Source organism: Magnolia sinica, chromosome 12, assembly GCF_029962835.1.
Source record: "Magnolia sinica isolate HGM2019 chromosome 12, MsV1, whole genome shotgun sequence".
In the NCBI taxonomy this organism is placed as follows: Eukaryota; Viridiplantae; Streptophyta; class Magnoliopsida; order Magnoliales; family Magnoliaceae; genus Magnolia; species Magnolia sinica.
The window spans coordinates 42,352,574-42,377,946 of NC_080584.1; the positions used below are offsets into that span (position 1 = coordinate 42,352,574).

At 39.3% G+C, this 25,373-nt stretch overlaps 1 protein-coding gene across 8 annotated transcripts in view; it reads left to right on the forward strand.

Moving 5' to 3' along the window:
* The window catches only part of LOC131221274 (methylcrotonoyl-CoA carboxylase subunit alpha, mitochondrial), a 111,677-nt gene that overhangs the window by 48,488 nt on the left and 37,816 nt on the right, over window positions 1–25,373 (forward strand). For all 8 annotated transcript variants that reach the window (XM_058216474.1, XM_058216475.1, XM_058216478.1 and 5 more), the window contains 2 exons: window positions 780–872; window positions 1,178–1,289. In XM_058216474.1, coding sequence (XP_058072457.1) covers window positions 780–872; window positions 1,178–1,289 — 205 coding nt within the window. The remainder of the gene's footprint in view (window positions 1–779; window positions 873–1,177; window positions 1,290–25,373) is intronic.

Consider the following 25,373-nt stretch of genomic DNA (forward strand, 5'->3'; position numbering starts at 1 on the left):
TAAGGCTTTTTTCTCTCGGACAATTCTAAACACAAGTGACATTCTATATTGCCCAAAATATGGGAAGATGCAATCTATGCTCCAAATTGTTCACCTAAATGACATTCTATATTGCCCAAAATATACTAGTAGCCATTGATTTGCCTTGGCAGATAATCAATGGATGCACATGGTTTAGTATTCGCCATTTTTGTTTTATTCAGTTCTTTCACTATGGCATGTTCATTTACTCAATACACTTTTCTTTTACTCATTTTGTTTTTCCTTGAGTAAAACTTTGCATGGATAGTCTCAGACCTTATTTACTGATCTCTTGTGAGTGTTATACTCTGATTAATGTATTATTTCGTAATTAATTCATACATATTTGTAGTTTATGCAGTTATTATTTTTTGGAGCATAGACTGACATCTTCTACGTCAGTTTGTGCTAATTGGCCTTTATAAGTCGTCTTGGAACATTACGCTGAATTTAGCAAACTAGGACCAGCTTGTGGCTTATTCTCACCAGGGAAGAAGCTGTAGAATTGGCTACAAATGTTCTAGTTTAGAATATCTTATCTGACGTCTTTTTCTCATCTTCCTCAAGAGTTTGCTCCATGTTCTGTTATACTTTGTTATTTCATTATTTCGTGGTTCCTTTTGTTGTTTCTATTATCATGTACGGGTTTTCTTTGTTATTGATTCTGGCTACATCGTGATTCAAGTTCCTATAATTTCCTACTGTTTGTATTTTCACTGACTTGAATAGCCTCTGTTTGATATTGAGTATCTGAAAAGGCAGTTGGTTATCACAATGCTGGGACCGTGGAATTTATTGTGGACACGATGTCTGACCAATTTTATTTCATGGAGATGAACACCCGTCTTCAGGTGCTATGTTTATTTCCTTTTCTAACATCACATTACCAGTAATGTTGTCATTGTCATTGTCTTCAACATAATAAGCATAGCCTTGTTCTAGATATTTGGGGTTGGCTTTATGTAATGTGTTCTTATTGAATGATAATGATGCAGAGAAAATACAAGGTTTTCATTATTTTTAAGTTTTTTTTTTTTTCTGAGTGGTGTCTCATCTGTCCAGCAATTCCTATTTGGTGTTCTTGACATATCTTTGTTCTGAAGCTGCATGTATGGTGATCGTAGGGGTGATTGAACGTATCATTATCCTTTTTCAGGTTGAGCACCCTGTAACTGAGATGATTGTTGGCCAAGACCTTGTAGAGTGGCAGATCCGTGTAGCAAATGGAGAACCTCTTCCCTTGACTCAGTCACAAGTGCCTTTATCAGGTAATTGCTATCCAAGAAGCAATACTTGACATCAGACACGAGCTAGAAAAGTATGCTGCATGATATGTTAATTTGAATCAATTTAACCATTCCTCACTGGAATTGTTCGGAATTCCACATCAACTTTTATTTCACTTTTGTTTGATATTACTTGGCTTCCAGAATTGTCAGACCTGATTTTACTTTGCTTTTCCCTTTTCTGTTGCGTACTGTTCTTGGACATGGTTGAGGGGATTGAGAGATTTAAATTGCTATGATCTTGCGAGTTGTAATATGAATCACTTGGTTCTAAGTTCATTAATTATAATAATTCTTCTGTTCTTTCAAACTACTTCAGTAATGGAAATATCATCTCAAGCATGCCAAAAATATGCCTTTCTTCCTGCACATATCTTCATGGGCAGTGTAATCTTTCTTTCAATATTCAACGGCTTAATGACTTTCTGGCATGAGCAATTAAAAAGAGCATCAACAGATTTCCGGATAGAACCTGTGTTGGGTGCAGCAGAACAGCGTGCCAGGTTAAATTTAAGTTATTTTTTAGGGAATTTTACAAAAAAACTACCTAATTAATATGGAATTTACATTTGGGCACCATTTTCAAAAAGTTTTTCAAAATGCTACCTCTTTAATTGATAATTATCATTCCACTACCTTCCTTCATGGCCGCCCAGTTACCCAATGGGTGGGTGGTTCAGGTGGGCCCTACCATAATGTTTATGTGAAATCCGCTCGACCACTAGGTGCATCACCCCATGTGACCCCAAGGGCCTAAAAATTAGTTGCATCTGTGATTCAAGTGGACCACATAATTGAAAATAGTGTACAGGGCAATGCTCGCCCTCCAAACTGTTTCCATTAGTGTTCTGCGTGAATCACAGATGGGTACAATTTTTGGGACGCATGCCTAAATGTTTTGTAGAATATAATGATTGGAGTGGATTTTATATAATTATCATGGTGGGCCTTGTAAAGATGAAGGATAGGCGTCCCTCTCCCAATTGTTTCCCTTGGTATGGCCCATCGGAATCACAGATCAGCCTGATCTTTTGCCTTTGGTCCTAATATGGGACTAAGTATCTAATGGTAGGAGTGCATCTTACATAATCATCATGGTGGGTCCTGTCAAAAATCAAGAGGGGCATCCCATTAGTCTTTTATTTTTAAAGTACGATCTGTACAGTTGGAGAGGGATGTCAGGCAATGATTTTGGGCGGGGCCCACCGTGATGTTTATGTAAGATCTACTCTGACCATTAGATGCGTAATCCTAATTTAGGCCCGGAGCTAAAATATGCGCATCCTAATTTAGGCCCGGAGCTAAAATATTGGGATGACTTGTGATTCATGTTGTCCACAAACGATTGGGAGACAGGTCAACAACTCCTTGGCTCTATACAGGCCATGACATTATCAGGAGACAGGTCCTGCTTAAAGCGCGGGAGTACTGACTCAAAAACTCCTAACCTCATTAAATAGAGGTTCCACTTAAAAGTGCGTGAGTGCGGACTCAACACAGTAACTCATGACCCCACTACCAATATAAATGTCATTCGTCTCTTAGAGTCTTATCCCTAGTCACTCAAGCTATCCACTATGTGGTAGCATAGGTTAATAAGCACTAACATGTGCAAAATATATCTAAACACACCATGGATAATAAATATATATAGTTGTGATTGAAGGTGATCGTACCTTAACTCGTGCTTTCTCATTTTCTGTATTTTCTAGAAAGTGTGCACATTGTGCACCTCAGCATGCTTCCTCATCTTGAACATGCCTTCCACGCATGTGTTAGGGGGTGGTCAATTCTCGTGCAAGTGGGGAAGACCGGCCTGCCAACGAAAAACATAGTATATGGTCACCGCGGATTATCAAGGCCTAGAAAAAATTGACTGCTCATGAATATTTAATTAATGTTTGAGGTATTTAGAAGATTCATTTCGTAAAAAGGATTCTGAATGTAAAACATCAATAATTTACATCACCCACTCTCAGGGTTACAAGGACTCTAGCCCAACACATGTGCACAAGTCTCAAATATTGCGCAATGGGATCTCTACCACCATTACCTGTGGGGAACACGGTTGAAAAGTTCCCATAAGATTACAACACCCACTTTTGCAAGAGATATCAAACTCTTTTGACTCTCGGATGCCTAACATGTATTTCAAATAATCTCTAGTAATGGGTTTTGTCATGGGACAACTAACATGTCTTTAGTGGGAATATATTTAAGTGCAACTTGCACATTTCTCACCTGATCTCTGACATAGTGATATTTACTCTCAATGTGCTTGGATTTTTTTGTGGTGTTTCTGATCATTCGTGAGCTTAACAACCGATGTGTTGTCTGTCTTTATCAGGAGAGGATGTCTAGTAGCAGGAATATGCAAGGCTTTGAAAAATCTCATAATCCACACACCCTCTTGAACTGTTACATAACATGCAATATATTTAGCTTCTCTAGTCAAAAGGGAAGTTCAAGATTGTTTCTTACTGCACGATGAAACGACTCTATTTAGCATAAACATATAAACCTGAAGTGGACTTACTTTTATCTTGATCATCTCCCCAAGATGCATTAGAATAATCCGACTCCCTTAACTCAATGCATTGATAACATAACATGTAGTCCTTTTGTTCACTGAAGATAATGGAAAACCTTCTTTAACTTTCTACCAATGAGCTTTTCCTAGATTACTTTAATTTTGACTCACAAGACCTGCAACATAATATACACCTGGCTTGGTACATGGAATGGTGTATATAAGGCTGCCTATTGCATTAACATAAGGTATGGATAACACAGATTGCTTCTTGATTTCAAATTGGGAATACATACTTCTAATCAATTTGAAATATTTATTTATCGAAGTTTCGACTGACTTGGAATTTTGTATTCTAAATCGTTCTATTATCTTCTCAATATATGATGCCTATGACAAACCTAATTTTTTTATTTTTATTTTTTCTCGAGCTTTCTTGTGATTTGCATTCCAAGTATAAAGTATGCTTCACCAATGTCATTCATTTCAAAATTGGAAGATAGTCATTCCTTGATTGAGGGTAGCATTCTCTTATCATTGCCCGCTAATAAAATATCATCGACATGCAAAGACAATATGAAGAAGTGCTTCCTAGAGTGCTTCATATTTATGCAGTGGTTTTCTTCACTCATAGAAAATTCAAAGGAAGTAATGACTTCATAGAATCTCATGTACTTTTGCCTCGATGATTTTTTTCAACCTGTAGATTGATTTCAAAAGCTAAAGGACCTGTTTTTCCTGACCTTAACATATCCCACATGTTGTTCCATACAAATGTTTTATAAATATTCATTAACAAAAGTTGTGTTCACATCCATTTGATATAACTCTAAATCGAGGTACACTATAATAGTTAAAATATTGCGAATCAATGTAAATCTGGTCACTAGGGATAAAATTTCATAATAATCAACACCTTGTACTACTGTAAAACCTTTTGCCACTAAATGAGCTTTATATTTATCAATTGAACCATCTTTCTTTTGATTTTGGACACCTACTTATTTATTGTTGATTGGGATTTAGATCGGATATAAGCATGACATAAATATTGCATCAAAGATTGAGTTCATTTCCATTCATCCATAAGACATTCTAACATTCATAAAACATTCTCATCACATTGCTATGTCTATACAAGAGAGATACGAGCGCATGTAGTTAGAAAGCTTTTATTATTATTATTTGGGTTTCTTATTATATTCCGGGTTATGATTTACCACAAACCCCTAATTACATTTCATAAAATAACCCTTGATTCTAAGGTAAAATATGGTGACAATACAATGATAAATATAGATATAGTGACAAAACGGTGATGTGTAATAGAAAGCGAGAGATGCATGATATGCAATGATGAATGGAAGGACCATTGTCTTTAGACAATTTGTGGATCAACTATGTGATCACCAGTCTAGTCTTTATGGCCTCCTCACATGGTGAGATATTAGGATATGGGAACCTTTTTAGTGTTCTCCTTTCTAGTATGAATTCATGACAATATAGAGAGGATTTGGAGCTATGCACATTATGTGTATGAATCTCCGAGATAGGGAGTGAAGTACTGTTTGTATTGGAGAACGCGTGTTTGCATATAGAGAATAGTGTTGTGGCACCGAATTAGATTGTATATGGAATATTGTCCATGAATTCGTACTAGATCAAAGAATAATGAGTATTTCCGTTGATAGTGTATTTGATCACCATGTGGGTGGCAATATAGATGAGACCAATAATCCTGATGTGATGAAATGAAATAAAGGTATAAGAGGGGAAGAATAAGGGTGGATGCCCCCATAAAGGAGTTGGCGCGGCTGTGATAGATGATCTGGCAACATTTCAACATGATTGGATGACAAAGGGACGATGACAAGGGACTTGATGTGTTCCTCTACAAGACCTAGCATGACCCTTCTTTGGCAGGCGGGTTGGCATGGTTGCGCCAATTTCAAAGTTGGCTTATTTCCTTTGTAAAATTCCCCAAGTTTCACTTGGGGATGACTACACTAGCCTAAAGGAGAAAAACTTAGGAAAATGAAGAAAGAAAGATGAAAAAGGGCATCAATGGGGTATTTATAGGCATTTAAGGGGAGTTGTTGATGAGGTGGTGAGCTCCCATTGGTTGAAATTGTGACACGTGTAAGTTGTACCGCATTAGAAGGGACTGATGCTGACATGGCGGGGCGACGAATCTCATCCGTTCATGTGGCAAGGGGTTGGCACAACCCAGATTATGGGCTGCACCAGCATCAATTGGTTGGCCTGCGCTAGCGGGTTCCAAGTCCATGCCTGCGGGGAAAATTTCCATTCCTTAGGCCATGCCATCGCTATATTTTTGGGCGGCGCCAACACCATAATTTTTGGATTTCAACATTTACATTGCTTTACGGCTAGCTGGAAGATCAACTAGTGATGAGGACATCAGACCATATACAGGGTCTATCAGAGGAGGAAGGCCTATACGACAACCCTAGTTTCATTATGGATGGACGACATTTATATGGGGCCCAACGGGCCACCTTGAAGACCTCACATGCATGTATTGTGCATCTATAAGACCCCATATTGGGAAGATGCATGTGCGTTGCTATTATAGGCGCATTCAACTGTTGGATTGCGACCGTTGGCCCATCTGACCGTCAGATCATCATCTGCAGGCTATTGGGCCACTGGTCCACTCAGATTTTGGACCACATGGGTCCCTAATTGTAGGCATTTTTATGTTGGACGTGATTGATGATTTAGATTGGGATTTTATGACTTGGATTCATTATTTTGAGTTTGCACATTTTTTTAACACTAAGTGAATTCTTGTAGATTTTGTGTTTTGAGACCATAAATAGGGGGGGACGTCCACATCTTAGCTCGAGAACAATGAACCAAAAAAAAAAAAAAAACTCTTTTGTTCTCTTTTCTCCTCCTTGCATGAGATTTGTAGGTAAAGATCTAAACTCTCCAGGTATTGGAGAGGAGGTGCGAAACCTCGAGAGTGATCCTCATTCTTCTTCTTCTTCAAAGGTAGGCCCCAATCTCTCTCTTTTCATTATCTTCCTATTCAAACCCTAAACTCCATCTCTTTTCTCTATTTCTTCGTCCTTTCTTATCCTCAATCCTCCAAACACCCAACCCATCCAAAACCCTAGGTCATGCACCCTTTCCCGTGGCCGTACGCACGTGCGCATGCACGTACACATGGGCATGCAAGGCCATCCAGGTGGACAGCCACTTCCCTATTGTTTTTGCTTTGTTTCTCCTATAAAATCCTAACCCTAATGCCCTATTCCATCTCTCTTTGAAACCCTAACCATAATCTTCCCCTTAACCCTAACTCTAGGTTTCTTATTTTGAACCCTTGGCCCCAAATTGTGTCCAAAACTTGAAATCATCAATCTAATTGAGTGTTGGGACTATCGTATGCTAGAATGGAATTCCCACATCTCGTAGGGACCAATCTTTCATAATTTTATATTGATTATGCATGGTGGATGATAACTTTGGGATTTTTCTGAATTGTGGTCAAGTACATGTTTTTTAATGCTTAATTTAATTGTAGTAATCTAGAAATTGATCTCATTTATCACTTTTGCTTAGAAAACCTTCATCTTGCAACGATTTTGGTATCGGAGCCTAGGTCTACGTAGAAGTGTTTGGCGAAATTCCTAACTTATTGTAGTACATGTAGGCATGGATAAGTTGCTGAATTTTTCTAACATGGTATTTTAAAATTCCCATATTGCTGGAATTTCCATATTTGGTGAATTTTAAAGTCCCTGGTTGTTGGATTTTCAGTTTTTGCATCATTAGAAGTGTCCTAGGGCTGAGCATCTAAAGTCATTTATAGAGTATAGGTGCATCATGTTGTAGTGTTTAGGTATAGAAGTTAGCTTTTGTTATTGCATAACCCCCGTCCTTGTCTAGAAGTCCTTAGGGTGGTGTCTAGTAAATTTCTTAGTGTATGCACACTCGCAGAGTTCATGGCTTTGGTCTTTCTCCCACGTTGAACATGGAACAACTTGCCGAGGCTACTGAGAATATCAACCATTGTCTCACAAATATTGAGAACAACTAGTGGACCACTGCCTCCCAGATAACCGCTAGTGTCCAATGCGTACCTCAGTTGGAAGCGTCCCGTACGGCTAACCCCAACATTGGGGAAGATCACCATTCTCAAGCTGAGGAATAAGTTGAAGGTGGGTATGATAGGAAAGAGCCTGTTAGTGGACGTGTGAGGTACCAAGGTCAGGGAGTAGGTCGTGGAGGGGTTTGTGCCCAACCACCCTGCTGAGAGTTTCAAGGTCACTAGGATCCTGAGGATAGGGTGATGAAGAGTGTTAAGGTTTACTCTCCTAGTTTTGATGGTTGCTTGGACCCCAAAGTTTTTCTGAACTGGCTAGTAGACATGGACCACTTCTTCGAGTGGTATGACGTGTCTGATCAATGCCAGGTCAAATTCACTAAGTTGAAGTAAACTATTTTGGACTAACATGGAGCGCACCATGGGAAGGCGTGGAGAAGAGCCAATTGTGCATTGGGTTGAGATGAAAGGATTGCTGTGGGAAAAGTACCTTCCACTTTCCTACCGCCAGAAACTCTTGAATTAGTCGCAACCCCCAAGGCAAGGAACAATGCCTGTGACAGATTACATCCAAGGTGTACCATTGCGGTAACGGTGGGCATAATGGTCCCCACCGTTACTGATACGAGGCCTGTAATGGTCAAATTTTTTTGGTAAAAAAAATCTGGAAAAGTATCCATTAAATTTGGAAAATTCTAAATATTCCAAGTATGCATTCATTTATAATTTTGAACATGTTTATGGTGGTGTAACAGTCTACTCTTTGGTGAGAAAGTTGTATGGGGCTGTCTGATGAATTTATGAACCTGACAACCTGGAATTGACTTCAAAACTCATAGATTTAATTTTGTAAGTATCTAATATCAATGATAGATATATTAGAATGAATGTAATATCAAAACATCTTACATGTGTAGGTATTTGCAATTATTTTTCATACTTTATTCTATATTAGCATGCCTGAGGAGTGAGGACTTGCATAAATTATAATGTTCATTCTATTTTAAAGTCTTCAACATCTCAGAGACTTCTCTTATCCTATCATCCTCAAGTCAAGATATATATTATAAAAAATTAGTAGTGTCTAATATACTCCCCTGCAACTTGATTAAGGATTACTTGATTCGTTGTCAGGGGAGTTATTTTAAGTACAAGTTCGGTAGTATTAAGTGTGTGCTTGCTTGGTGAATGTGTGGGTAATGGATTAATGGGTATATAGTAATACTTACCTTAATAAAAATATATACTTATAGTTACCATAATAAAATTCACGAGTCACCACGAAAATGAAAATCTGCTTTGTTGTGGTTGCTCGACCTCCACATCCACGTCATCGTCTTCATTAGGCCGCGACTGTGGAATAGGTGCTGCATATCCGTAATATCCAGTGCTAGAGGGAAAGACCAGATCAATGAAACCAGACGATGACTGATCTTGACTAAGCAACAACTCCGACCCTGAGTAAGGATATCCACCAGTGTCCGTCGAATAGTCGTACTGTTGCCCGTACTAAAGTTGTTGAGAATCTTGAGATTGAGAATGTGTCTGTGATGAGTAACTTGGATTTGGATCGGGATATCTATAATCGTATGGACATGGATTAGGAGGACTATTCCAACATGAATGTGACGGAATAGGCACCATATAACTATAATCTCATTAGCCATAAGAATATCCATCATAATGCTCGGGACCATGGCCTTACTGATGTTCCGGACCTCTCGGTGCACCGTTAGACCTAGCCTCCTCTTGTTGGCTCTATCGTGACTTGGTACACTCATAAGTCCGACCTTGTGTACTCTATCGATGTTCATTGGCCTCGCGATCTATAGACCGCTGTATGGTGTGCTAAGCAACACCAGAAGTGGGACCAGCATTAGGGGCGTCATCACCACCATCATTATGATCATCTGACTTGGTCTCACTACTACTGCTGCTCGTACTCTTTCGTTGAACTTGAGCCAGACTTTGCATGAAAGTTGCCCCTTTTTTCGGGTCAAACACAACTTCACGACTCTCTTGTTGTGCCATGCGTATTATTGGGTCATTTACTTCCAATTCTTCACTATCCTTTTCAATATGTTTTTCCTTTGCTTCCAACCAAGGTAGAAGCAGGTCGTCCTCATCATAAATATTGTCTAAGTTTATTAGACAGTAGTCCTTGTCACCGGCGCATGTAATTCTCTTATGATGTCGCTGCATTCTTAGCCTTATGTTGTACTGCATGAAGACAAGTCTATCCAATATCTATAATCTATTCCTATTCTTTGAATGAATAAGTACAAACAACTCCAATTCCTTTCGCAACTAGAAGAAGATGTTGTCAGGCTCAAAACTTTTACTGAAATTTGTTAGAGAGCCTTCGTACTCTCTCCAAAATTCATCCACCATTCGGCTTGTTGCAACCTAGATGCTGTATGCTGTGCAAGAGCATCTCCAAAGCCACCTCGACGATTTCCAAATCTATCTAATTCATTCAACGCCTTTATTTATATATCTAAGTCAGGCTCTACAATCTTTATCACATTCTTTAGCCTGACACAAATTTCATTATTCGCAACAATTGAATGGGCATATCTGTACCTAGGATTTAGGTAGTAACCTACTGCATGAAGATCGTGATGGAGTTGTGTTGTCCATCTCTTATTGATCATATTCCAATAAGACTCCCAGCTTGTACAATCACGTTGAATTGCCAACTTCGCCTTATCCATGGCATCGTAGAGGAAGCCCATGGTAGGTACTTCGTCGGTTTCAACAAGACGGAGTACCCTCATTAGTGGCTCCACCTTTAGGATCGTCTAGACATTCTTCCAATATTTGTTGTCCCTTATGGTGCTTACAACGTCAATTGGTATCCCTGATGTCTTCTTCCTATGTTTTGTGTTGAGCCAATCTCGGGAAGCGAACATCTAACTCAACTCTCTCTTATGCTAGTATAAACTCTCCAAGGCTATAAAGTTTGTTGCAAATCTAGTCGCCACAACCCTTAACAACTCTTGTCCCTTTGTGAACTTCCTCATTATTGCAACTACTTGTTTATGGTTGTAAATAAATGTTGTTACATGTCTTGCCCTTTCGACCATTTACCTAAAACTTTTCTTCTTCTTCCCAATATCTTTCAATAGAAGATCAATACAATGGGCATCACATGGTGGCCAAAATATATGTGGGCTCTTTATCATCAACTTTTGTCATGCAATCTTATATGTTACTTAGTTATCTGTCACAATCTGCACCGCATTCTTCTCTCCAATCTCATACACCACTATCCATAAGGCAAAAAATATAATTAGCAATTGACTTATGGTACACCGTTCCTAGGTGGTAGTACACCATGAAGCTGATCATGCTGTGTCTGGTTGGGCTAGTCCAACCATTGCACATGATTGTGCATCCTTTGGCTTGCCATATAGGTTTAAAGGTAACCACGTATGCTTTTACATCCGCATACTCTGCATCTATCCATTTCCCCTTAATCTCCCTAGCCGTGGGAGCTTTAATTCATTCTCCTGCTTTTGCTGCTGCATAAATTACTACTTGCCAATACGGAGAATCGACCTCGTTAAGGGTATGTTGGCATCAAGGTGTCCCGTATCGGTATCGGTTGGCGTAACGGTGTCCTTCAAAACCGATATGGATACGGGGGCGTAACGGCCCGTAACGGCGCAAAATTTTTTTTTTTGCCAAAAAAATATGAAAAAATATGGATTAAATCCAGAATATTCTAAGCATTCCAAATATGCATTCATTTATAAATTGGAACATGTTTATGGTGGTGTAACGGTCCACTCTTTGGTGAGAAGTTGTATCGGACTGTCTGATGAATTTATGAACCAGATAACCTGAATTTGACTACAAAATTCATATATTTAATTTTCTAACTATCTACTATCAATGATAGATATATTAGAATGAATGTAAAATGAAAATATCTTACATCAGGTGTTTGCAATTATTTTTGAGGAATTTCTCGAACATACCTGTGGTCCTGTGCAGTGTGGTGCACCATGCACGTGACTGTGATAGTGTAATTCCTGTCTATGACCTGTCATCCTCAAGTCAAGAATATTAAAAAAAAATAATTAGTAGTGTCTGATATACTCCCCTGCAACTTGATTAAGGATTACTTGATTGGTTGTCAGGGGAGCTATTTTAAATACAAGTTCGACAGTGTCAAGTGTGTGCATGGCTTCTTGCAATAATACTGTTGTGAGCTGTCTGCTGCAACAAATACTTATCTTAACACAAATATATACTCACAAGTCACAATCACAAGTCACCACCAAAATGAAAATCTGCTTTTTTGTGGTTGCTCGACCTCCACATCATCGTCATCGTCACCATCGGGGTCTGTCCAATAGGTGTAGGTGCTACATATCCATAATATCCGGTGCCAGAAGGAAATACTAGATCAACGAAACTAGAGGATGCTGATCCCGACTAGGCAACGACTCGACCGGAATAAGGATATCCACCGGTGCCGTCGAATAGCCATCCGGTGCCCATACTCAGTGTTGAGAATCTTGAGATTGAGAGTGCGTCTGCTTTGTGATGAGTAACTTGGATTTGGATCTGGATATCTATAATCATATGGATATTGATCAGGAGGGCTACTCCAACATGAATGTGATGGAACAGGCTCAGTATAACCATCATAATTCAATTCACCATAAGAATATCCATCATAATAACTAAGACCATGAGCCTGCTGATGTTCCGAACCTCTCGGACCCGGTGCACCACTAGATGTACCCACCTCCTGCTGGCTGTATTGTGACTCGGTACACTCATAAGTCCGACCTCGTGTACCACCTCATCGCTGTTCATCGACATCGTGATCTGTAGACGGCTGTATAGGGCACTGAGCAACACCAGAAGTGCCAGCACCAGGGGCAGGGGGGTCATCGTCTTCATCCGACACGGTCACGCTACCACTGCTCGTACTCTTTTGTTGATCTTGAGCCGTATCTGTACGTGGCATAAACGCTGCCCATCTTACTGGGTCCAACACATCTGCACGACTCTCTTGTTGCGCTCTGCGTATTTCTGGGTCATCAATTTCCAATTCTTCACTATCCTCTTCAATTTGTTTTTCCCTTGTTTCCAACTAAGGTAGAAGTGGGTCATCCTCATCATAAATATTATCCAAGTTTATTGGACAATAGTCTCCGTCATCAGCAGCTGTAATGCTCCTATGATGTCGTCGCATTCTTAGTTTTATATTGTAGTGCATGAAGACAAGTCTATCTAATGTTCTAGTCTGCAATCTATTCCTATTCTTTGAATGAATGAGCGCAAAACAACTCCAATTCCTTTCGCAGCTAGAGGAATATGTTGTCTGGCTCAAAACTTTTACTGCAATTTTTTGGAGAGCCTTCGTACTCTCTCCGAAATTAATCCACCATTCGGCCGGTTGCAATCTAGATACTGCATGCTGTGCAAGAGCATCTCCAAAGCTACCAAGGCGATTTCCAAATGTATCTAATTCATTTAATGCCTTTATTTGCAGATCTAAGTCAGGCTCTAATCTCTTTATCACATTTTTTAGCCCGACACGAACTTCATCATCCGCAACAAATGATTGGGCATATCTATACCTAGGATTTAGGTAGTAACCTGCATGAAGATCGTGATGGAGTTGGTTTGTCCATCTCTTGTCGATCATCTTCCAATAAGTCTGCCAACTTCTACAATCACGTTGAATTGCAAGCTTTACCTTATCCATGGTATCATATAGGAAGCCCATGGTAGGTGCTTCATCGGATTCAACAAGTCGGAGTACCCTCATTAGTGGCTCCATCACCTTTAGGATCGCCTTGACCTTCTTCCAATATTTGTTGTCCCGTATGGTGTTCACAACTTCGACCGGTATTCCTGATGTCTTCTTCCCATGTTTTGTGTTGAGCCATTCTCGGGAAGCGAACATCTCACTCAACTCTTCTCTATGCTGGAATAAACTCTCTAATGCTATAAAGTTTGTTGCGAATCTAGTCGCCGCAGGCCTCAACAACTCTCGTCCTTTCGTGAACTTTCTCATTATTGCAACTACTTGATTATGGTTGTAAATAAACGTCGTCACTTCCCTTGCCCTTTCGACCATTTCCTTAACATTCTTCTTCTTCCCAATATCTTCCAATATAAGATCAATACAATGGGCAGCACATGGTGACCAAAAAAGATGTTTTCTCTTATCCATCAACATATGTCCTGCAAGCTTATATGTTGCTTCATTATCTGTCACAATCTGTACTATATTCTCCTCTCCAATCTCGTCCACAACTTTATCTATTAGTCCATTAATATAAGTAGAATTTTTTGTTGCCTCTGAGGCATCAATTGACTTGTGGTATATAGTTCCTAAGTGGCAGTATACCATGAAGTTGATCATGCTGCGTCTGGTTGGGCCAGTTCAACCATCACACATGATTGTGCATCCTCTGGCTTGCCATACAGGTTTAAAGGTAGCCACGTATGCTTTCACATCCGCATACTCTGCATCTGTCCATTTCCCCCTAATCTCCTTAGCCGTGGGAGCTTTTATTCCTTCACCTGCTTCTGCTGCTGCATCAATTACCACCTGCCAATATGGAGAATTGGCTGTGTTAGGAGGTATGTTGGCATGTATAAATAACTTTGCTGCTGCTCTACCTAATTTCTCAACGGAAGTTCTACTCCACATTTGTTTTATCTTCTTTTGTTTAGTTGATTCTTTCCTAAATAGGATTGGATCAATAGAGGGTCTCCTAGGCTCATTTACTTCTTCATCCAAACGTATAGGGGCATCATGTGAAGATGTCTGTCGTCGGCTCCCAAACATACGTCGTAACCCACCAAACCTACCCCCCCCCCCCCCCCACCTGCAGAAGCAGTTGCACTCCCACTCCCCCCCTGTATCACGCACTGACCCATGCGTGCCAAACATGCGGCGACGTTCTTCCTCTTCACGAGCTAGACGCAAGCTCTCTCTCCTAGCTATAGTAAGTTCTTGATCTGAATCTTCGTCAGAATCAATAATATCTTCATCACGAATGCCCATATATTCAGGACCAAACACTTCCTGTCGAGCTGCATCCAAAATATCATCTTTCTTCTTTTGTACAGCAGCACGTTTACCCTTCGACTCATCCAGACTAGCTTGCATTAAAAGCATTATCTTTTTCGGTACTCTATTACATGGCGCAACTTGACCCTTTCGATGTGCCAAATGTTGTTTGAGACGGGTAATTCCACCAGTCACTAGTCTATCACAATACTTGCACTTCATTTGGTGCCTAGTACCACCAACCCTCTCACAATGTTGCCATCCAATATCATCACTTACTTGTTGTTGGCCAGATCCAGACATTTCTTTAGGCTTAGGTAGACACTAGATAATTAGATTTGAGTATGAGTGTATGACCTATGTTAATAAAGATGATTTTATATTCTAACTAAACCCTAAGAAGCTCCAAGGCAAAACCTGTCCAATATAAGCAAATAAAAACATAAAATCACTAATTCGAAAATAGAAAAAAATTATAAAATGACACCCCAAATCTGTAAAATATACATTAACATGTTCTACTATGATTAACACATCACATGGCATGATTAAAACAGTAAAATAATCATTAAAAAATTATTTTTTAAATTTAAAAAAGAAGGGCCATAATTAATGCGTAAATAGAAAAAAATATTAAAAAATTATAAAATGGCACCCCAAATCTGTAAAATGCACATTAACATATTCTACTATGATTAACACATCATATGGCATGATTAAAACAGTAATACAACCGTTAAAAATTGATTTTTCGAATTTAAAAAAAAAGGGGCAAAATTCATGCGTAAATAGAAAAAAATATTTAAAAAATATAAAATGGGACCCCAAATCTGTAAAATGCACATTAACATGTTCTACTATGATTAACACATCATATGGAATGATTAAAACAGCAAAACAATCATTAAAAATTGATTTTTCGAATTTTATAAAAGAGGGGCACTATTCCTGCGTGAATAGAAAAAATATTTAAAAAATATAAAATGGGACCCCAAATCTGTAAAATGCACATTAACATGTTCTACTATGATTAACACATCATATGGAGTGATTAAAACAGCAAAACAATCATTAAAAATTGATTTTTTGAATTTTAAAAAAAATGGGCAAAATTCATGCGTAAATAGAAAAAAATATTTGAAAAATATAAAATGGGACCCCAAATCTGTAAAATGCACATTAACATGTTCTACTATGATTAACACATCATATGGAGTGATTAAAACAGCAAAACAATCATTAAAAATTGATTTTTTGAATTTTAAAAAAAAGGGGCAAAATTCATGCGTAAATAGAAAAAAATATTTAAAAAATATAAAATGGGACCCCAAATCTGTAAAATGCACATTAACATGTTCTACTATGATTAACACATCATATGGAATGATTAAAACAGCAAAACAATCATTAAAAATTGATTTTTTGAATTTTAAAAAAAAGGGGCAAAATTCATGCGTAAATAGAAAAAAATATTAAAAAAATATTAAATGGCATCCCAAATCTGTAAAATGCATATTAACATGTTCTACTATGATTAACACATCATATCAGATAATTAAAACAGCCAAACATATTAAAAAAAGTATAAATACCTATTTTTGACAAATTTATGAAAAATGGCCCACCAAGCTTTGATTCAACAAAATCCGCCAATATAATGTGTTTTTTCCTCAAATATCCAGCCAAGGTTGGTCGAAATTAGTAGTAGAAGAAGTGAAAAGGAGTTTGGAAGCAAGAAGTTTCGAAAAAACATCAAAAACGGAGCTTAAAATGCAAAAAAAAATTGCCGTTTTTCGACCGTTACGGTGCTGACCGTTACGGCTGACCGTTACGCCCGTATCGGCCGTTACGGGCGTATCGGCCCCGTATCGGCCGATACGGGTACAAAAATTGGAATCGGCCGTTTCGGCCCCGAATCGGGTAACGGTGCGTACCGTTACCGTTACGTATCGGCCGATACGGCCGATACGTAACCGATTTGGCATTCCTTGGTTGGCATGTATAAATAACTTTGCTATTGCCCTACCAAGCTTTTCAATGGAAGTTTTATTCCACATTTGTTTTATTTTTATTTTTGTTTAGTTAATTCTTTCCTAAACAAGATTGGATCAACAGAAGATCTCCTAGGCTCATTTCTTCCGCATGTACAGGGCCATCACGTGAAGATGCCCCCCCGTCAGCAGCCAAACATATGTCGTAATCCACCTAACCCACCCCCGCTTGCAAATGCAGCTGTACTCCCACTCCCACTCTCCCCCGTTTCATATATAGATCCCCTTGCGGCAAACATGCATCGACGTTCTTCCTCTTCACGAGCAAAGTGCAAGCTCTCTATCCTAACTTTGGTTACTTCCCGATCTCATTCTTCGTTAGAATCGATAATATCTTCATCACGAAGGAACGCCCATATATTCAGAACCAACACCTCCTGTCGGGCCGCCTCCAGAATCTTGTCTTTCTTCTTCTGCCCAACAACACGTTTATCCTTTGACTCATCCAAACTGGCTTGCATTAAGGTCATTATCTCTTTTGGTACTTTGGTACATCTCGCAACTTGACCCTTTCAATGTGCCAAATGTTGTTTTGAGTCCCGTAACTCTACCAGTTATTACTCTATCATAATAGTTGCACTTCATTTGGTGCTTGGTACCACCTACCCTCTGACAATGTTGCCATCCAATATCCTCACTTGTTGGTCAGACCGAGACATTCTCTTAGGCAGATATGGCCTATGTGAGAGTCTACTCGATTATCCAAGTTTAAATACAGTTTTTATAGGAGAATGAATTAATTAAATATCGAAACTTAATATAAATAAATTAATGAAATAAAGTTCGAGCTTCTGAATCTAATCAATAAACAAGAAATTAAGTTCTAACCCCTATGAAACTCCAAAGTCAAAGCCTGTCCAAAATAAAAAAATATATAAACATAAAGTTGCTAATCCGAAAATTAAAAACAAATATAAAATCAGTTGCATAATCTGTTAAATGCATATTGATATGTTCTATTATGATCAATACATCATATTCAACCATTAAAACAGAAAAGGATTGGAAAAAAAAAATGATTTTTCTTAAAATTTAAAAATCTTCCGAAAATTTTTTTAAAAAAAATTCAAAAAAAAGAAAAGAAAAAGACAAAAAAGTAGCCATTTTTTAAATTGTTACGGGTCGTAACAGCTGTTACGGGTCGTAACAGCTGTTACGATTCCAAAATCCAGGGGGGTCAACCTTTCAACCCTGTATTGCGTAACAGTATCGGCCGTTATTGCTACGTATTGGCCGATACGTAACCGATTTTGAATACCTTGATTACATTGCTAAGTTTAATGAGTATATGATGCGATGTAATGTCGAGGAGGACCCATCCGTGACTTTATCTCGATTTAGGATGGGCCTCCACTCCGAGCTTGAGCGTGAGCTCATTCCTCACAATGTAAGCACCTTAGAGCATGACCTATTAGATGGGGCAAAAATTGGAGCAGTACGTTAAACTCCCGTTCGTGAGGCGGCTTGATAAGAATACTAGGCCCACTCCTCATAGAGCCAGGCCATGTATTGGTAATCAAACTAAGGCCCTCAGTGGTACACAACCTAGTCTTAGAGATGTTAGAGGAAAAGGGGTAGCTAGTACGAGTGCTACGGCTAATGAGCACACCCAATGTTTCAAGTGCCAATGATACAACCACTTTGCGCACCATTGCCCCATAAAAGAGCACGGTAATGCACTAGTTATCGGAGAGGTGGATGACGAAGAACATGGCGAATATGAAGAAGTGCATGAGCCTATTGAAGGTGCTAGTGATGAAGTGGAGGAATATGAGGCCATGCTACTTACAGTTGTCAAATGTGCCCTAGCACAGGCTATGGGTAACGATGCTTGGTGCAAGAGTACAATTTTCTATACTTACACCGAGTGTGGAGAGAGAAGAACTGCAAAGTGATCATAAACAGTGGAAGTTGTTCAAATGTGATCTCCATTAGCACCCTGGATCGCTTAGGGTTGAAAGCTAGCCCTAATCTTGAGCCTTATAGAGTTTCTTGGGTAGATAATACTTCTCTTCCGGTTTCCCAGCAGTGTGAGGTTCCTATTGAGTTTGGATCTTATAAGGACATGCTTTGGTGCGATGCGTTGCCCATGGATGTAGGCCATATCATCTTGGGTAGGCCTTAGTTGTTCGATCGTGATGTGACAATATTCGGCCTCTCAAATACTTGTTCATTCATAAACAAGGGCAAGAAAATCAGTTGGTCCTCCTTCCACCCAAGAGCACCCCAGAAAAGGAGAGCATTAAGAAAAGTGATCTTAAAGTATTAAGGAAGTCCCACCCTAAGCTTCTACATATCATAAATGCTAGTGAGTTTGAGAAAGACACTAGGGCCTATTCGGAGCTATATGCCCTCATAGCTAAAGAGGTTACACCCCAGGTTAGGAGGGTTGCCACATGAGGTGAGTTTGGTTTTCGAAGAGTTTAGAGATGTTTTTCCTGATGATTTGTCGGACAAACTCTCACCCATGAGGGACATGCAACATGTCATAGATTTGGTCCCTAGGTCGACTCTAGATAAATCCTATGGAGCATGCAGAGTTGAAGAAGCAAGTAGATGAGCTCCTCAGAAAAGGTTTCATATAGGAAAGTATGAGTCCATGCGTCGTACCCACCCTTCTCATGCTTAAGAAAGATGGCACGTTGCGCATGTGTGTGGACAGTCATGCCATCAATAAGATCACAGTCAAGTATCGGTTTCCCATTCCTCATCTTGACGATATGTTAGATATGATGACCAATGCCACGATCTTTTCGAAGATCGACCTCAAGAGTGGGTACCACCAAATACGTATTCGCCCAGGAGATGAATAGAAGACTGCTTGAGACGAAGGATGGGCTTTACGAGTGGTTGGTCATGCCTTTTGGTTTGACTAACACTCTGAGTACATTTATGAGGGTGATGACTCAGTTGTTGAGACCCTTCGTTGGGAAGTTCTTAGTGGTCTACTTTGATGACATCCTTATTTATAATACCACTAAGGAACAACATCACCACTTGAGTCATGTTTGCGGGGTCTTTAGAGCCGAAAAGTTATTTGCGAACCTAAAGAAGTGTATGCTCATGTTAGATAGAGTCATCTTCTTAGGGTTTGTCGTGTTGTCTGAGGGCATGTCTGCGGACCCCGAGAAACTCAAGGCCATAGTGAGTTGGCCTAAACCACAAAACATTCATGAGGTGCACAACTTTCATGGCTTAGCCACCTTCTATAGGCAGTTTATTAGAGGGTTTAGTTCCATTGTGGCTCCCATCATAGATTGTATAAAGAAAGGGGAGTTTAAATGGACTAAGGCGGCCTCCAGAACTTTTAAGGAGATTAAGGAGGGCAAGATGACAGAGGCTCCCATCATGCACCTTCCTGACTTTTCTAAAGTCTTCAAAGTTGCGTATGATACTTTAGGGGTTAGTATAGGTGGAATCCTTACTTAGGAGGGGCACCTCTTCGCTTATTTTAGTGAGAAGCTAAATGAGGCCAAGCAAGGATACTCTACCTATGACAAGGAGTTCTATGTGGTTGTGCAGTCTTCGCGCCATTGGCTTAACTATCTTTTACCGTAAGAATTCGTCGTATTTTCTGACAATGAGGCGTTGCGCTATCTTAACTCTTAAAAGAAATTAAACCCAAGGCATGCCAAATGGGTCCAGTTTCTTCGGGAGTATTCGTTTGTGTTAAAACACAAGGTTGATGTTGAAAATAAACCAACTGACGCCCTTAGCCGCAGGGTGATGCTACTCCAATCCATGAGTGTTGAGGTCACTAGGTTCAAGTGTTTGAAGGAAGAATATTCTTGGTGCCCGGATTTTGGAAAGTTGTATGCATCATTCTTAGCTGATCAGGTGAGGGATGATTGTGAGTTAGTCATTATTGACAATTATCTATTTAGGGGTGACAGACTCTGTATTCCTCATACCTCACTCCGAGATTTTCTTGTTTGGGAGTTTCATTCTGGAGGGGTGGCTGGTCATTTTGGGAGGGACAAGACTATTGTCGTTGTAGAGGACATATTTTACTAGCCAAGTCTCAAGAGAGATGTAGTTAAAATTATTGGGCAATATAGGACTTGTCAACTGGCAAAGCAGCGAAGGCAAAATACAGGGTTGTAGATGCCTTTGCCAGTACCTTAAGCTCCGTGGTAGGACATTAGTATGGATTTCGTGCCTGGGCTTCCCAAGACTATCAAGAAGCACGATTCTATCTTTGTCTTGGTGGACCGTTTTTCTAAAATGGCACATTTTCTGCCGTGTTCAAAAACGTTGAACGCCTCCAACATAGCTAAGATTTTCTTTGGGGAGGTCATTTGCTGAAGACCATAGTGTCTGATAGGGATGTACATTTTTTGAGTTACTTTTGGAAGACACTGGCATGTGATGGGCACGAGACTTCATTTCTTGTCGCCATTCCATCCTCAAATCGATGGGCATACGAAAGTGGTCGATAGGAGCCTAGGAAACTTGTTGCGTTGTCTTCTGGGAGACTATACTAGGACCTGGGATGCAAGTTTACCTGTAACCGAGTTAGCATACAATAGTTCAGTGGATATGTTCATATGTATGAGTCCGTTTGAAGTCATGCATGTGTATAAACTTAGGAAACCAATAGATCTCATCCCCATGTCGATCTCACATGGGCCATCTGAGTCAGCATATGCATTTGAACAACATATCCATGATTTGCACGTTGAGATCAAAAGAAGGATTAATGTAAGTGGTCAATAGGAGCCTAGGAAGCTTGTTGTGTTGTCTTGTGAGAGACCATACTAGGACCTGGGATGTAGTTTTACCTGTAGCGGAGTTAGCATACAACAATTCAGTGAATAGGTTCATAGGTATGAGTCCATTTGAAGTCGTGCATGGGTATAAACTTAGGAAACCAATAGATCTCATCCCCATGTCCATCTCACATAGGCCATCTGAGTCAGCATCTGCATTTGAACAGCATAAGAAGAATTAGTATAGGTAATGAAAAGTATAAGATTCATGTTGATTTTCACCACGGGTTCAGAGAATTTTCAAGTGGGTGACTACTTCATGGTTCGTATATGACCAGAGCGGTTTCCCCAAAGAGCCGTTGCAAAGTTTCATGCTCGTAGTGTAAGTCTCTGTAAAATTTTGCAAAGAATGGGCGCTAATGCATATGTGATGGACATCCCATCCAGCATGGGCATTAGTTCCACATTCAACGTAGATGACCTGGTTTCTTGTGATGGACCTATTATTGCACCCACTAGCCCTCCTATAGACTGGAATATACTAGATTTGTCCGCTAGTCTTTAGCCTTTGCTTGACCCATTACCCCATCCTTTACCTTTTCTACCATCCTTACCTGAGAGGAGATAAGATTGAGGATGTGTTGGATCACCACGTGGTTTCCACGAGGCAAGGATTCCAGAAATTCCTTGTGAAATGGAAGGACAAACCTGCATCAGACAACACATGGATCACAAAGGCGGAGTTTCAACGATTGGATCCTGACCTTCTCGAGTGGTTCTGTAGTTTTTCTTCGCCAGAGGAGAATCTTTCTCAGGCAAGGAGGATTGATGAGGACATCAGACCATCACATAAGGTCTACCAAAGGAGGGCCTAGGCGATAGCCCCAGTTTCGTTATGGGTGGAAGACATTTCTATGGGGCCCAATGGGCCACCTTGAAGACCCCACATGCATGGATCATGCGTCTGGAAGACCCTATACTGGGAAGATGTATGTGGGTTGCTATTATAGTAGCATTCGACTGTTGGCCCATCTGACCGTTAGATCATCATCTGTGGGCCATCGGACCGCTGGTTCACTCAGATTTTGGATCACATAGGTCCCTAGTTGTGGGCGTTTTTATTTTTTACTTTATGTTGGACGTGATTGATGGTTTGGATTGGGATTTGATGACTTTTATTCATTATTTTTGAGTTTGCACATTGTTTAGTTCTAAGGCCATTATTGTAAATTTTGCTTTTTGAGACTATAAAGAAAAGGGAAGGGGGGAGGGGGGATGTCCACACCCTAGCCCAAGAATATTGAAGAAAACAAAAAACTCTCTTCTCTTCCTTGTATGAGATTTGCAGGTGAAGATGTAGACTCTCCAGGGATTGGAGAGGAAGTGCGAAGCCTCGAGAGTGATCTTTGTTTATCCATTCTTCTTCTTCTTCTTTAAAGGTAAGTCCCAATCTCTCTGTCTTTTTATTCACTTCCTATTCAAACCCTAAACGGCTAAACCCCATCTCTTTTCTCTATTTCTCTTCGTCCTTTGTTCTCCTCGCCAAACACTCAACCCATCCAAAACCCTAAAACCCTAAGCCGTGCACCCTTTCTCGCGGCCAAGCGTGCAAGGCTGTCCATGTGGACAGCTACTTCTCCTTTGTTTTTTACTTTGTTTCTCCCATAAAACCCTAACCCTAACACCCTATTCCATCCCTCTTTGAAACCCTAACCCTAATCTTCACCTGAAGCGTAACCCTAAGTTTCCTATTTTGAACCCTTAGCCCCAAATTATGTCTAAACCTTGAAATCATCAATCTAGTTGAGTGTTGGGACTATCCTATGTTAGAATGGGATTCCCACATCTCGTAGGGACGAATCTTTCATAGTTTATATTGATTATGCATGGTGGCTGATAACTTTGGTTAGAACCTAGCTAGTTAAATACGATTTTTCTGAATCGTGGTCAAGTACATGTTTTTTAATGGTTGATTTCATTGTAGTAATCTGGTAGGGATCAATCTTTCAAAGTTCTATTTTTCCATTTGGCTACAATATTTTATTGAGAAGTGCAAGGCATACTATATCGACGAATGATGCTGTATCTGATGTGTATTTTTCACAATCCCATCTTCAATACTTTGATTATTTTATCTAACTAATTGTCTACCTCTAATTTATATTTTTTAACGTAGTTGAGTGCCTCTAACTGTTGGAAAATTAGATATACCGTTCTATATCGCAAATAATTATCAATAAATGTTATAAATATTGTCAGCCATTTCAAGCTTGCACATTTAGAGGTTTATATATATTGCTACACATAATTTGCAACAGTTCTTTTGATCTAACTGCCTTAGGGAATTGTTTTTTAGTCGCTTTTCCTGACACAATATTTGCAAAAGGGCCAATCTACTTTTGTCAATGTTTCCAGTAATCCATCCCACACTAACCTCGTCGTTTAATCTTTTACTATATATCCCAATATGTTATGCCATTTTATAGATTCAGATACTACATGAATATTGGACATACTAACAAAAGATAAGCTACTTGACATTAATAAAAAGCATGGTATGCCAAAACGGTTATTTATAACGGTATATACAAACTTCATGCTTAAGAAATATATGAAAGCATGGGAAATTTCTTCTAATATATGAGCCTAGATGAGCCCAGGATATGAATAATCAAATATCACTATTATCGGGAAATTAGACTAGCCCAAGATCTTTGGTTTTGAGACTGAAAAAAGAGCATCTTCGGAGCATCCTCCTTGTCTAATTGCTTTTGGCACAAGTGATTGTGATTTGCATAAATATCCTCCTCGGACACTTGTTTTTTGAAATAGGACCATTGGATATTTTTCAATCTTCACCGTCGAATAAATGTCCACCTATTTGATAGTTGGGTGATGAAATAAGTATAATTTTTGGCCAATTACATTACTAGGATGAGTGCCGATAGATTACATGAATTTGAGGTCGATTTGGAGCATCAAGTGGTTCCCCAAATCGACACCAGATCATCAACACTTTTCATATGAATTGAATTTCAATTTTTTCTTAAAATTTATCAGGGGAAATGATGTCAAATGGTTAGGAATATGTATTAAGGGATGGGCGTAATAGATTCCATGAATTTAGGGTCGATTTGGGGCCATTTGAGTGGCCTCCCAAATCAACGATACTATTCATCATCTGGATTTAATTTTATTTATTTTTTCTTAAAATTACTTGGGATAGTGATATCAAATCCTTAGGGATATGCATTTGTGGGATGAGTGCCATACATTGCATGAATTTCAGGAATATTTGGGAGCATTTTAGTGGCCCCTAAATGATGTCAAATGGTTAGGAATATTTATTAGGGGATGGGTGTAATAGATTCCATGAATTTAGGGCCGATTTGGGGGCATTTGAGTGGCTTCCCAAATCAGCAATACTATTCATCATCTGGATTTAATTTTCTTTTTCTTAAAATTACTTGGGAGAGTGATATCAAATCCTTAGGGATATGCATTTGTAGGATGAGTGCCATACATTACATGAATTTCAGGAATATTTGGGAGCATTCTAGTGGCCCCTAAATTGGCGACATTATTAATTTGAATTTAGTTTCAAAAATTTCTTAAAATTTCTTGGGGATAGTGATGTCAACTACTTAAGAATGTGC